Source organism: Triturus cristatus, chromosome 3_1 (genome assembly GCF_964204655.1).
Source record: "Triturus cristatus chromosome 3_1, aTriCri1.1, whole genome shotgun sequence".
Taxonomy (NCBI): Eukaryota; Metazoa; Chordata; class Amphibia; order Caudata; family Salamandridae; genus Triturus; species Triturus cristatus.
Window position 1 is genome coordinate 1058182453 of NC_140583.1, and position 14675 is coordinate 1058197127.

The following is a 14675-nucleotide window of genomic DNA, read 5'->3' on the forward strand; positions in this document are numbered from 1 at the left end:
TCGCTTGGAGGGAAATTCCCACGCATGAGCTGAAGGTACTAATATGGAGTCTTGAAGACTTGCGTGCTTTGCATCTGCTTGCTTGAAACTAAATGGAGTGAATTTACTAATGCTAACGCGGGGAAAGTATTTATAAGTAAAGCGGGTTAGAGTAGAGATGGGTGGTATACAGTGAAACCATTTATTTTTTAAAGTAACATCTGTCTTTCTGACTTTAGCATTAGTGCGCATTTGGGCATCTTGGGTATGTCCGAAGTGAGCCGAGTCACATGGGTTTTGCGCATGGCAATTGAAAGCCAGCCCAGAAGGATGACGTGTGAGTCAAGAAGAGGACAAGGACACAGCCTGCCTGAGCCGGAGAACCAGCAGTGAAGAACCTGAATGAATAAGACTATATGTTCAATACATTTGTTGCAGATGAAATGTGAATGCGGGTGGGAAAATAAAGTTTGAATACAAATTAAGGGGATGGGTTTGTTAAGAAAGAGCTAACTGAAATGAGTGATATGTAAGCATGGTGTGATGATCTTCGCCCTCTTGCCTGACCAATCAGAAATAGTATTTTTACGATATTGAAACTTTAGTGGGTGGTACATGAAGAGCAAAAGGTATAACTGAGATAGCCTTTAGTTAGTTAAAGAGACGTCAAAGCTGAGATGCTGTGAGCCGTGGGTGCTGTCGGAGTAGCGGGAGATGCTGATAAAGAATTGGATGCTGAGCCTGATATCCTAAGTTATTAGGATTAGAAAGAAGATCGCGGAAGAATCTCGAGGAGGAAGAGAGTGTCAGAGAGGGGTGCGACACAGTCGTCGGTATTCTAGAGAGGTCATCTATCCTGTCCCGATTCCTGTCCTGAAGCCTTTATTGCCTGATATATCCCGGGGGACCCCTACCAGCCCTTTGGCCAGGGGGTTGGTCTTCACACCATCCTAGGTAATTATAATGTCGTGAATTTGCAGATGTTATTTTCTCTCTGTCCTCTCCTTTCTGAGCATAAGTCATTGCAAGTTGAAGTATGTGTTGATGATTTGATTAATTGAATCTTCTCTCCTATGAGTGACGGTGACTGTACTGTACTTTGAAGTGGTTCACATGCAATTAATTTAGATAAAGATTTAAACCTTTCCAGAGTCTGTGGTCATTTCATTATAATAAAAGAGGGTACATTTATTTCATTTTACCATCAACTAGTTCAACTAATGGTCCATCAACCAGATGAAAGAACTTTTTGATCAGTGAAAGGTTAGTGAAGAATAAAAGGTAACTCATCTCGAATTTTGAAACAAACTTTGACTCCAGCGGTTTACCCAATTTGTGTGTGTGTGTTTATGGGCCCAGGTGAGTATATGATATTGGATTATCTGTTGTTGGTACACCGCTGGATCACATGCATCTATTATATACAGGGACTGAACAAAGGATAAAGCGGTCTCTTTTGAGTACTTGTGAAGAGATAACAAGCTGCGTGCCTTTGTATGCCCTCCAAGGCATTTACATTTAAGTGTGAGGTTCCAGGCCCCCTTCAGTCAGGATATTTAAACAAAAGGAGGCCTGATGGCCACTTAACTTCGGCCCAGCTGGAGGTGAAAAAAATCTCCCTCACTGCCAGCACATTGCTGCTGGGAATCGAAAGCAGACAAGGTGCAGGCGCTGCTGAACGTGTCCCAGTGTCTTACACCAGGACATGTTCTGCATTTTTCTGTGGGGCCCAACTTCTTGGCAGGGGGGGGACAGTGTCCACCCTGTGAAAAAGAGTGGTTGGACGCTGTGTACCTGCGTGTACCCCCGACTTGCGCCCTGGCTAAACCCTGTACTAACTATTGGTGGTTGAATGATGAAGATCATAGTCGTATTGGTGATGAAAGAAAGGAAAAGTAATTGGAAGAAGTCATGAGTGATAGGAAGAAAGCAATTGCCGATGAGTCTGGAGAGATTGTGGTGAATGAACCCATTCAAGAAGAGCGTCAAGATGAACCTGGATGTTCGTCCAGTGTGAAAACTGCTTGTGGAAGAGTTAAGAAACCTAAACGATTTAATGAATTCTTATGCAAATGATTTTTTTTCTTTGGTTTGTCTGTTGTCATTCTTATTTTCTTACTTTGTTTCTTTTTAGGTCTCGCCTGGCGAAAGCAGCGCCTGCGCTGCTTTTCACCATGGAGAGGACCTTTTGGAATCAATTCAGCCAAAGCTGAATGCACGCGCGTCCAAAAGGACAAAGATGGCTGCTCTCGCCATCTGCAAAGCTGAGCATGCACGCGTAGGGACAAAAAATGCATGCGCATGTGGACAGCCCAACACCATCTTTGTGCACACGCGCGCGCACTTTTTTGCCCCTACGCGTGCATGGCGGCGTGCTCGCGCGCAGCCACCGCTCGACCCCAGGAGCTGGCGCGAGGCTTCCCGCAAGCATTGTGTTATATCCTACTTAATTGAATAACATTGTAGTCCAGCACTGCTGCCACTAGCTGCTCAGCCAGAGCGTGAGATGGTCATAGCATATTGGTGTGCCTGTGATGCGTGGAATGCCTGGGTGTCTGAGTGGATGAGTGTTAGCAGTTGAAGATGGGCTGAGCAGCTAGGGAGGCTGCTCCTGGTGGGGCTGGTACCACACTAGGCTGGCTGGAGTAGAGACAGATGTAACCTGAACTGGAGACTGAATAAAGATGGCTTAAGAATACCTCCTGGCTCCAGGTGTCTTCCTACAGAGATCACAACATTTATTTTGGCGACGAGGATGGGATCCTGCATGACGTGCTTTTCTTCGTGGGATCCTCTGTGACACGCAAGTTTTGGACAGTACGTATTTGGAGCCTTGATGTGCCGTGAGCCTTCCGGCTGGTCGTGGAATTACGTGCGGCCATTTTGTGTTTGGTAGCTGATGTCCAAGTTCTATGCAGTATTGCAGTCATCCACGGACGCGCTTTGCCAACCACGATACATCTTGCCAACCACTGTCATATTAATAAAGTTTTGAAGGTCGACTAGACGGCCGGCGACAACGCGATGTTTGTTAAGGGAATACTTGCTGAAGGGTCGTCTGACTACGTGGAATTTTCCGTGAGGAATGGTGTGGAACCAGTTTGGAATTTGGCAGGACAAGTTGAGGAACACACTGTGAGGAATGGTGAAGAACCAGTTTTCTGCACACAGTTTGTCTTTGTTTTTGCTGACTATGTTTCAGGTACAAAGGTGCCCTGTGACTCTCACAGGTTATGTATTTATTCTCTTACGGAGGAGAAGTGTTGTTCAAGCACAGCTCGGATGAGTGGGCACTCACCCGCATGTTTTATGTGGGCATATCATTTTCTTTAAAGACATAGGTGTAGTGTGTAGTTTAATAAAGCTACAGTGTTCTCATTTCTCAGGGGTTAAGAAAGTGAGAGTGTCGTCTTCTGCACATTTTTTTGTCGTGATGCCACAGATGTTCACTTTATAGTGGTTGGGGCGTCCATAGTCCTGTGGGTGGTCATCACAGTGTTCCCATACAAGAGGGAAGGTTGTGGGTAACAGCCCTATGTTTAGTTGTTGTTATTCCAATATGGGGTACGTAACTTCCACAAGGGGGTCGAGAGCTCTTTTCGTATTAATATTTGGTTACTTCTACATGGGGGTATGTAACCTCTTTAAGGGGTTTGGAGTACCTAGGTTAACCCTCACACAGGGTAGGGTTATGGCTTAGTCCATAGATAGTTGCGCGCAGTACTAATGTACATTGTTTCATGGTTAACTCTCACACAGGGTTGGGTTATAGTTGCGCGCAGTACTAATGTACATCCCTTCACGGGAGTTGTTATGGGTGACGATCCATATACTTGCTTGTTTCCCTTTCTCTTGGGATTGTAGTTGTAGGGTATGCTATCTTTAGAGCTACTTTTAGTTATACTTTTGGGCATTGGTTTTGTGGGGTCTTTTACCCTTTTTCGTTGTAGTGCATCACGTCACAGTGGTTGATGCAAAATGCTTCAAATGTATTTCAGGGAATGTTATGCTTGCTTCATAATGTTTTTAATTCTTTTTAGGGAGGGATGGGAGATATTGTTGTTCATATGTATGTATCTTATCCGTCCTTTCTTGCTTTAATGGTTCTTGCTCCTGTGATGTTTGATTTAAGTTTGCATCCGTGGGACTTGTACTATTATTCATTTTTCTTCTTGATGCTCCTGCGATGTTTGATTTATGTTTGCATCCGTGGGACTTGTACTATTATTTATTTTTCTTGTTGATAGTTCTTCCTTCATGTTTTATCATTTGCAAGTTTCGTTTTCGTTGAAAAAAAAGGATAATGTTATATCCTACTTAATTGAATAACATTGTAGTCCAGCACTGCTGCCACTAGCTGCTCAGCCAGAGCGTGAGATGGTCATAGCATATTGGTGTGCCTGTGATGCGTGGAATGCCTGGGTGTCTGAGTGGATGAGTGTTAGCAGTTGAAGATGGGCTGAGCAGCTAGGGAGGCTGCTCCTGGTGGGGCTGGTACCACACTAGGCTGGCTGGAGTAGAGACAGATGTAACCTGAACTGGAGACTGAATAAAGATGGCTTAAGAATACCTCCTGGCTCCAGGTGTCTTCCTACAGAGATCACAACACATTGCTTGTTCAAACTTGAGTTTGCATAATTTATACAAAAAAAATCAGTTCAGAAGGCCCATGGGTCCGTTCCTGGTTCAGAGAATCATTAGTAGTTGGAGTTGTTCAGCCCTCGAAATTGGAATCCACTCACTGGGAAATACCGGCATGGGGTGGACTTTCCACGCGGCTGTGTGCACTCCAGGGTGAGTCCACCTGCAAACACTGGTGAACACTTGTGAACCTGCAGCCTCATGGGCAATGGACGTTAGCAACACATTAGCTCCCGCCCTCGTTTTCGTGCTAACCACCCACACCCAAGCTCCACGTGACCCCCCTGCATAAAAATACTACAAAGCCCCTCTTCCCACCCCCGTGTAAAACAGTCTGGGGCGCACCTGAAATGCCAATTACCTATGGGCTAACTACTGCCCGACATTAAAAATCACACACACACCCCTCGGTTTATTCGCAGGGTAGTTGGTTCCAGCTTGTTGGCGCTATCCGGTGCTCTGGGAGGGGGCCATCGAGGAGAGCTCTGAGGGTGTTTACAGGCCCCCCCTTCAGCAAGAGGGGGTGTCTGGTGTGTTCTACCTCCCGGGGCCACTCTGACAGCCTTTTATTCTTCACTGATGGGTTTGAAATGTTCTGCATTTTTTGCCAGAGTGGAGCGCTCATTGAGGCGGGATGTCTTAGAGCAAAAAAAATAAAAACACTCACATACATGCGCCTGAGTGGCGCAGAGTGATAAGCATGTCAGGGAGGCCTGAGTGAAAGGTCACCTTTAACGAGCAGTGTACAGGGTAGCACAGCCGCTCCCTCGGAGAGGACTTCCATGTAGCACTCTAGCGCCCTCGACTACAGGTGTGCTGTGCCTCCGGCCAGAATGCAGACAACCACTTAGATTCCCGGTTGTAAAATGCAGACCTATTTAGGGTGCACTGAGCCGCTGTGCCACGGTACCTCCTGCACCAATGATAGTGATCTGTTTCTATGTATCGTTTCTAAGCACTTAAACCAACACAACCGCCGGCACTTTCACCTAAGGTTTAATGGTGCTCCAATCACAAACCTGGGAAGGATGGAAGCCCGAGTGACTTTTGCCAAGATCCAAACTTTTAACTTGCAGATCACTGCCTACATCAGAAGCGAGTGTTTCACTCACTGCACCATTTTACGGCTATGATAGCTAAGAACAGTGGGGAGTTCTCTAGATAGACTCACTAAAATCTAGATGAGTAGGTAGAGTGCAAGCCGAAAGGGCTGGGGAAGAGTCCATATCTTGAGTGTGTGTTCTGTACATGGTATGAAGGCTAGTAGCAGAGTCATTTTATTGTATGTCGGCACACTTGTCAGATGGACGACTTTATCCAATCATGTAGGGCCATCAAAGACCACTTCCGGTTGGGAAATTGTCCCAATGTCACTCTAGGTCTTTAAGGACTGTAATGCACCAAATATGTTGACATTTGTATTTTTGAGGAACCCACTGAAAATTCCAACAGGTGGCAGGAGTGCTCCAATGGCAGAATGTTATTTTACCTGGTGCTTTGAAAATTCTCGCATTCATCCTGGCTCCTACTGTGCAATGCTGGTTAGCTTTCCTAGACAGAACAAGCACTAGCAAAGCTAGATCTAGCTTTCATTTGGTTTCTTGACTAAAACATTAAGGAAAAGCCTGCTGTAGTGAAAAGATAGAAAAGACAATCGCTTTCTGCAATGTCTTTATACATTAAAGAATTTAACCCGTGATGTTTTGGTGTACTTTTCAGATATAAAATGATGCCTCCACAGAAGGGAGAGCAATGCACTTGTATGCCGGGAGTGAGTAACACTCCTCAGGGTGGAGCCACAGCCCACTTAATGTGTGTGTTGAAGAATTGCTAACAATAGGCAATGTACAGCTGCTTTGTCAATCCAGAAAAAGGCTGTGCGTCAGACCGGTCCACGGGCCATGAAGTACCAACATTGGGCAAGTACATGGCCTGAAACACGCAGAAGGTGATGGGAGAAAGCTTGCAATTTGTCTAACCACTGGTGCTCTCTTGGGGTAGCATCCCAACCCATCCTTCTTTTGCTCTCCATGCCACCTCAGGGGGTGAGTGTTTAAAAATGTTCAGTGCTCCGTCCATCACCTTGTTTTTTTTTTGCTTCAAAAGCTGCTGAAGAGCTAGGTTGAAAGACAGGAGCTTACTTTCCGCAGCTGCTTTTGTACGTCTGATATGTTAATTTATGGCGTGATTACCCTAATAATAATCTTTTGCATCACAAACGAAACTAACAAGTGTTTGTGCAACTGAATGTTTATTTCTCCCTACTAACTCAATGTCACGTATGTGATCAATTATAGAAGAATTAAATATTGAGTTGAAACATGCAAAGATTCATATTTATCCCGTGGATGTAAAACACAACTCTTTGCAGTCAGCGCATAACCCCTTGAGCCTTTTTATGAGGATTGGAACATAATTTAATATAATTTCAATGTTTTGGGATAATCTTTAAGACTGTATGAACCATGTCGGGCATTAAATGATCATATACAAGCATACAACGTTATCTTTTGGCACAAGGGTGTGACAAATTTGGATGTACAGCACCTGCAAAGGTTTCGAGCAGATGGAAGTGTATTCCCGGTCGACGAATGGAATTGAGTTAGTGATTATGTGTCTGTGGCTGACACGTAAGCTTCTGGTGTTACCATGTCTTTTTCCCTAAGCCAGGTCATGAATTGCTCCCAAATAGCTTTTGGTCAGGATGCCTTGGGCATGAGGTCCCAGTACTCAGCCAGATATATTTTTTATGTTAATTATTTTTTAATAGGGTTGTTCAGTTGTACATAATGTCTTCCTGGTTATATATAAGGTAACAAAAATGCTTATAACACATTGTTATTAGAACTTTTCAACATGCTGCACAACAGCCACACTGCTCTATAACACAGCTAAAAGACATTGGCAACGCCAAAAGCTCTGGCTAAACATTTATAAGATCCCAAAGGCGAGACCTATTGGCTATGCCAATGCTTGTTAACTTTGCTTTGGTTTTCTTATAAAAAAAATAAAAGGAAAGGAATTGTGTAGTATATGTTGAAGTAATATTCAGAAGGTAATTAGCATATATAATCCTCTACTATTTGTTTTCCAAAGTTCTTCTTATATGGGCTAGTAGTAGAATGTTAAGGCAGATGCTGCTGGGGCTGATCCCACGCTTGTACTATGTCAGGGCTCGCAATAAAAGAAGATAATTTCATTTACTACAAGAATTTGGATTTATTCTGAAGACGATGTCACACGTGCTACATAAAATTGCAAAAATAATAAAAAATAAAGCGCACCTGATAATTACTGCGAGCAATAAAAGTTATATCACTGTAATTGTGACCCAAGCCCCAGCTTGCAGAGATTGCAATTTAATGGGTCGCTTTTAGGTATTGTGGGTGCTAATTATCACACCTGATAACTCCAGTCTTTCCCATGCTCGAACCCCGTGCGATAAAGCACCATTTTCCAGGCTATGATCTGGGGAGTGGTCTATCTTGATTATCCTTTTAACTTTAAATATAATCCTCTTCCATGCAGGTTCAACGGCGGTGCTTGTCCTAGCCAAGTAGTATACCCGGTATGCTATTGGTTAGAGTTAGACTGAAGGATGTTTTTCCATGCTGGTGGCGGGGCGACATCAGTCTCGGCCCCTTAACTGTATAATATAATCGAATACATTGGCTAGCCTGGTCTGTATTTAGGCACGCAGGTTCCGAGGCTAGGTCTGCCTTAGCCTCGCACTCTGCATTTTATAATTCTTCAGTCTCGTTCGATCATACCTTGTTTATGTATGCAGGTTCCGGGGTAGTCTTGTCCTCGCCCTGCACTCTGCATTCTCGAATACTGCTCATTGGCTACAGCAGGTAGTGTTGTGTTATACTGGTTTTGTGGCGGCTCTCTCTACGACCCTGCAATCTGTATTCTGAAGTCCTGTCCTTTGGCTAGCCTATGCGAGATTTACTCATGCACGTTCCGGGGCGCGCCTTCCCGCCCCGCCGTGTGTTGTTGCTTCTCAGTCCCTCGGAAGCGGCCGCAGATGGCGCACAGCTCTCGGTGGCGGTTTCCTGCACGGCCCGGTACGGGGCGGCGACTGCTGGGGCCTCGGACCCGGGTGGCTGCTTTGCTGCAGGCCCCTGGAGCAGCGCCCAGCTATGACGCGGCCTTGCAGGTGTCGGCGGCCATTCGGGCAAACCTACGACGTTGGAGAGAGGCGCTGGGAGCGGCGGGAGAGCAGGTGAGATTCCGGACCCAGTGACCCTTTGCGAAAACACCCCCTGTAGAGTACATCCCACTGGTAGTCCCAGTAAGCAACGGGAGCTTCTTACAGCCACACCCCCACCAGACCCAACGTGCGGGGGCGGAGCGAGGGTGGTGGAAGAGGTTGTAGCAAATGAGACCTTGGACAGCGTTAATCGGAGAGTACCCCCATAATGAGACACAGCCTTCGCAAGTCCTAGCTCAATGTGACCCCAGAAATTCCCAGACAGCTGCAATTTGAGACCCCTTACCCCGGTATGGGGGGAATTGCATATTTAGACTATGATCCCAGCGATTCACAGAAAAAACTCGGGAACCCTCCCAGAACTGTCCCCTCTTAGGCTGTTGCGGTGCATTGACGCGGCAGGAGTGAAAGTGAGATCGCTGATCTCAGGGAGGCAAACATACACGAGGGGACCTAAAGAAAAGCCATTTGTGGTATTCCAGGAACTCCCTTGAAGCCCACACCAAAACCCCTATAAACCCTATACTCAAGTGCCAATACTCTGCGCTGTACCGTGGCGCTGAGCGAACTGGGCAGACTTCTGGCGTCAAGGGGCAGCCATACCAGAGCGAACCCCAGTAATTAATCAATTAAAGCATACATCGCTTATAAAGCTTTCTTGGAGCCTCAACTAAGCCACCGAACTTTACAATGCCGGGGTGGAGTGAGGTCAGATTTGGCAGCCCCCAGTGGAGGTTTCCAGAGGAAAACTCCAATGCGCCACACCCCCACTAGATCTCAGCTTGTTGCTTTGTAACGAAGCTCTGGGGTGAGGCAAATGAGACCGCTGACTCCAAATTGGACACGCCTCTTTAGAGAGAGGTAATTCCACAGAGCCACACTGTCCCTCCCACGAAAAACCCAACTTGGTGTGGGAGAGAGAATGGCTGTTGATTAAGCTAGAATACTGGCAATTGGGTTGGGGAAGGAACTCCCCCAGAGAAAAAGGGCCACTAGGCGGGAGTTGGTCCTCCTAGTCCTCTCTATGTTTTCACTCGGCCACACTCCTCCAAATTCTAATTGCTTGTTAAAATCTTTGCTCCGGCATCATCATTTCCCTCCTGGCCTTCGAATCTAATGTTAACATCTTCAGGATTGCAGTACTGGCCGTGGATAGAAAGACAAGAGATTATCCTCGTTTGCAACATGTGCCCTGGTCTCCTACTCCTTTACAGACTTTAAGGAGAGGGCCCACTGCACATGCTACATGTACACCGTTTCCCTCTCCTAGCAGAGTGTTGTCTTCCCTGCAAATGTAGTTGATGGAGCACTGGAACAGTTGATGGCACCACTGAAGTCATGTGCTCTCTTGGGTGAAGGCGAAGAACAGGCCTTGCCAGCAGCATTTTGGGCGAGGTGTATTTTGCATTTGATGAATGCGGGTGCACCAAGGTATATATAGCTGTTGGTATAGCCAAGCTTGGAGATTGTGTGAGGAAGTCTTGGAATTTATGTTGGTATGTAAGGTATTGGAAGATGCAACACTGTGTTTTCATTGTGTAGAAGGCTGTCTTTGTGATGTTGTTAACATACATTGAGGATAGGTCTGAATCCATGGCTAATCCTATGTTCTAACTTCTAGTGAGGTTGTAGGGGGCCTTTAAGTTCTTAGGCCATTTGGAGGCAGGCTGGTACTTTTGTCATTGTCAAAGCAGGTAGGCAGATTCTAAGTTCGGGAGTACAAAGGTCAAAGAAGGGAATTGTTATGGCGGAAACCAACTGCCCCCCTTAGTTTCTCAGCTGAGAGTCCACTAAGAGAGGTGCGAGTGTCTTCCTGCAAGGACACTTTCTGAAACAGACTGGAGCCCGTGGATGGCACTGCTACAAAACAATATGCTATCATCTGGTTTAGCTAAATACAAAACGGGCTTTAGGTAGAAAAGTTCTGTCATTTTCACCATCTTTTCTAGGGTCATTGTATCAGGTCATTAGTTTGGAGGGCCCAGAAATCGAAGTGGTCTATTCCACTCCTAATGGTCTACATTTACTGTAAATTCAGCTATATCAAGCCACAGTTGGGGTATACTCGGGGCCACTGGAATTATGTGTCGGGGAGTGCCACATTTTGTCATGGTTGACTAAATTATGTGGCTTAATGTGGCACATTTTGTCTAAGTATTCATTATTTTGTCATTTTTTTATACATGTTAACACTTTAAATATTTCACCTTATTAGTACCAGTTAAGCACTCCAATACGGCAATAAACTGTTGAAAGATGACCAGTCAAGTTTTGTGATGGACTTTCCGCTATGCAGAGAGATGTCACCACAATTTTAGTAACTTTGATTCGTTTGAGCTAGAAACTTTCATGCAGCTTAGTAAGATAAGAAACCAACTTCAGACAATTTTAATGTACCTTGCAAACTAAAGTTTCAGTTGAGTAAAAAAAAAAACCAAAAAACCAGTTCTACTTGTAAGTTGTATGTAAAGCAGCTACATCATGACAAAAGATTCATTACGTTGCAGGAATTTAAAAAAGACATTTCTAATAGGGAGGGACATTTTCTGCACAAATCCAAGCCAAGGAGCAGATCTTCCTAGTACCCCACCGAAGGCAATGCTAGGGACTGCTGGAAACCCCTTGCGGCAGTTGTGATTGGACCCGTGTTTCCACTTCTGGGATTCGGGAGCCCCAATGATCTCTCCCTAGCTCTTATTGTATTATTTTAATGTGCAAAAATAGCTTCCAAGCTACATGTGTGCAGGACAGGGGTAGTGGAGTTTGGGGCAACCTCAATTGACCCTGTAAGGAAAGGAAAATGAGAACGATGGGCTCCACTGTTGCCCTGTCTCATCAACGAGCATGTTGCAATCAGGTAACGAGTATGGCCACTCGATTGGCAGCTTCTATAAAGGAAATGGATTCCGACATCTAAATAGCAGAATAGCTGCATCTAAACAGTCCTAAAACTGGGGGCCGAAGGCCTGAATCCTCCTTCAATATCTAAATAAAGAGGACTTGAAAAAAATAATTAGAAACAGGGTTGCAGGGGCATGGTTATATGACTTAATACTCACTGAACTGCTACATATCCAACACATGAGGATGGCCCTGGCTAACAGATGGAAAAGGATATTTTGGAACACATTTATTACAGGTCATCTCTAATATCTTTCACTGCCTATGCCCAAAAATGAGTAACTGATAGCAAATATTCTGGAAATATAGCATTCACGCTTTAAAAATTATACATTCATTTTTTGACCTATAAGTGATTATATTGAATAGGAGGGAAAGAATAACGATGTTAAAAAAAAGCTGCCGATCACACAAACCAATTTCATTGGGAGTGACAATTAACTCATACTTCTCTAAGGAAAGGCTTCATTAAGACTAACATGGACTGGATTTTACCAGACCAAGAGTATACACTGGCGTGGCTGAAAGTGGAAAGAGCTATCCTAAACAATCTAGAACCAATAGCACTTCTAACAACCAACAGACACAACACTCTATCGAACACTATACTTGCAAACACCAGAAATGCCCTATTGAAGGTTGATCAGAAGTTCGAACACAGATTAACAAACTCGAGGTGGGAATCAATATGGTCAAATAACAAAATAAAATACAAATGTAGAACACTCATTATGGAAACATGGGTGAATGCAGGAATATCCCTCCCTATTCAGCTAGAGGAGGAAGGAAGGCCCATCACTTTCAGCTCGCTTAAGGACAAACACAACCTACCAGATATCGAACTATACAACTTCCTAAAAATCAAGGCGGCAGTGTCCAGAGCGAGACTGTCCAATGCCATACCCTCAGTCTTCCAATTTATGTCCAGTATTAAAAAAACGAGCCACCAAGTGTCACACATCTAAAGACTCCTGCGCCCAAACACTTAAGACTCAACGCCAAAACACAAACTTACTGGGAGTCACAGCGAGGTAACACCCTAAACGAGAAAGAAAGCCAAACGTTATGGTCCTCCCCCACACACAGTAAAGTAACTCTGGTACTGGCTCAGACAAAATTCTGGATCTTACACAAACTACACTGGACCCCTGCTCGCCTAGCGAAAATAGGAATAAACACAAATGGCCTATGCTGGAACTGTAATGGCGAGAAGGGAGATCTAGCTCACCTCATCTTCTACTGCCCTAAAGTTAAAAACCTACTGGGAGAAAATCTTTACCTTCCTAACTGACATGCTAGGATGTTCCCTTAAGCCAGAATTTGCAACTCTGGTAACTACCCCTATCACGACAGAACCACTTTCACAAAGAGACAACGATCTACTCGATCTTTTGCTTACTGCAGGGATTAAAATGATTCTATATAAGTGGAAGAACACATCCAAGGCATCGTTTAAAGGGTGGCTCAACTGGGTAACATATCTTAGAGGTGCGGATACGTTGTCCCTACAAGACTCACCGTGGAGACAACCCACCAGAGGGATGTGGACATCTATGGACAAATACATAGGCCCATACGAACCCCCATGAAAAAAGCGGGTGCTACCCCAGTCTAATAGCTGTCAGAACAAACTACCAAGCTCTCTCTCTCTCTCTATCTATGCTCCTATAAACTTAACGCAACTCAGGCCCCTATCTCTTCTCTACAAAAACTAGATTCTTTACAAGAACAGGGGGGAAGGGCAGACTATAAAAGAAATAGAAGGAAACTGGGGGTACCGTAGAATATAGTGGTCACGGATTCTGTGCATGTTCTATGTTTTTGTATGACTAAATGTTTAGCTCTGTATGTGCTGGTATTGTTTTTGTTTTTATGACAAAATCTCAATAAAAAGTATTGAAATTAAGACTAACATGGAGATGAAGTGAAATCACTAGGAGGAGGTGATGGAGGCGGTAAAAGCATTGCTGAGAATAGAGGACTCTGAAAATGTAGGGACTGATGTGGAGGCATTGATGAGAATAATAGTGGCATGGATGGTTATGAAGGGTTGCACGAGTGGGAAGAAGTAGATGGAAGTGGTGGGGTTGGTGGAGGTGGCAGTGATGGTAATTGATGTGTGTGTAAAAGGTGATGAGTTGGTGGAGGAATTGTTGAGAATTGGTGACAATGAGATTGTTGATAAGGGCTTTCTATTGCTGACATTGGGGCTAAAGGTGGTGGATGGTGTGGTGGAGGCACTGAGTATAATTGGCTATAAGAATGTGGCATGTTATGCTGTGGCCAAATCATGTTTGTATTTATAGATAGGAGAGACCTTTATCACATTGTTTCATAGACTGGTTACCACACCTGGTTAGGTAAAGTATTTTGTTCTTGCTTTACAGTAAATCCTTGCCGATATTGTGGTGGGCACATATTGGACCTCTGGTTCCACTTGTTTGAAGGAAAATCTCTTGAACATGCCAGTTTCGAACTGCTGGATTAGTGTGACGGATATGAACTGCTCTGCTGTCTAGATTCATTTGATTCTGATACTTTATAATATTGAAATGTTTATACATACTAAGAGTCTCTACAAAGATTTTCCCTCATCAGTACCAGTGTAACATACAAACGCAGCAGTGAGAAAGGTGATCAGTCAAGCTTTGCAACGGGCCCTCCAGTTCTTAGCAACACAAGTCACATTTGTTAGTAACTTTTGATCCGTTTGAGCTACAAACAATTTCTTTAGTTAAAATCTTCAGATTATGCAGCAGCAGATGTATTATGTGGCAAACATTTGCAAACTAGGATATTTTGCTATTCATGTTTGAACTGCTCTGGTGGAAAAAAGAAGTGCTGAGGACCGAAACTTAATGGTTCAGAGACAAATGGCTTGTGCTTCCACTTTTAAGTGAATTTGGGACATTCTCTGATTGGAAACGCATCCAGCTTTATG

The 14675-nt window shown here is 44.4% G+C and overlaps 1 protein-coding gene across 1 annotated transcript in view; it reads left to right on the forward strand.

The window, feature by feature from the left end:
• The first annotated feature begins 8538 nt into the window (after positions 1-8538).
• The window catches only part of KMT2A (lysine methyltransferase 2A), a 1466550-nt gene continuing 1460413 nt past the window's right edge, over positions 8539-14675 (forward strand). The window contains exon 1 of the mRNA XM_085645838.1: positions 8539-8845. Within this exon, the coding sequence (XP_085501964.1) occupies positions 8648-8845 (198 nt within the window). The 5' untranslated portion in view covers positions 8539-8647. The remainder of the gene's footprint in view (positions 8846-14675) is intronic.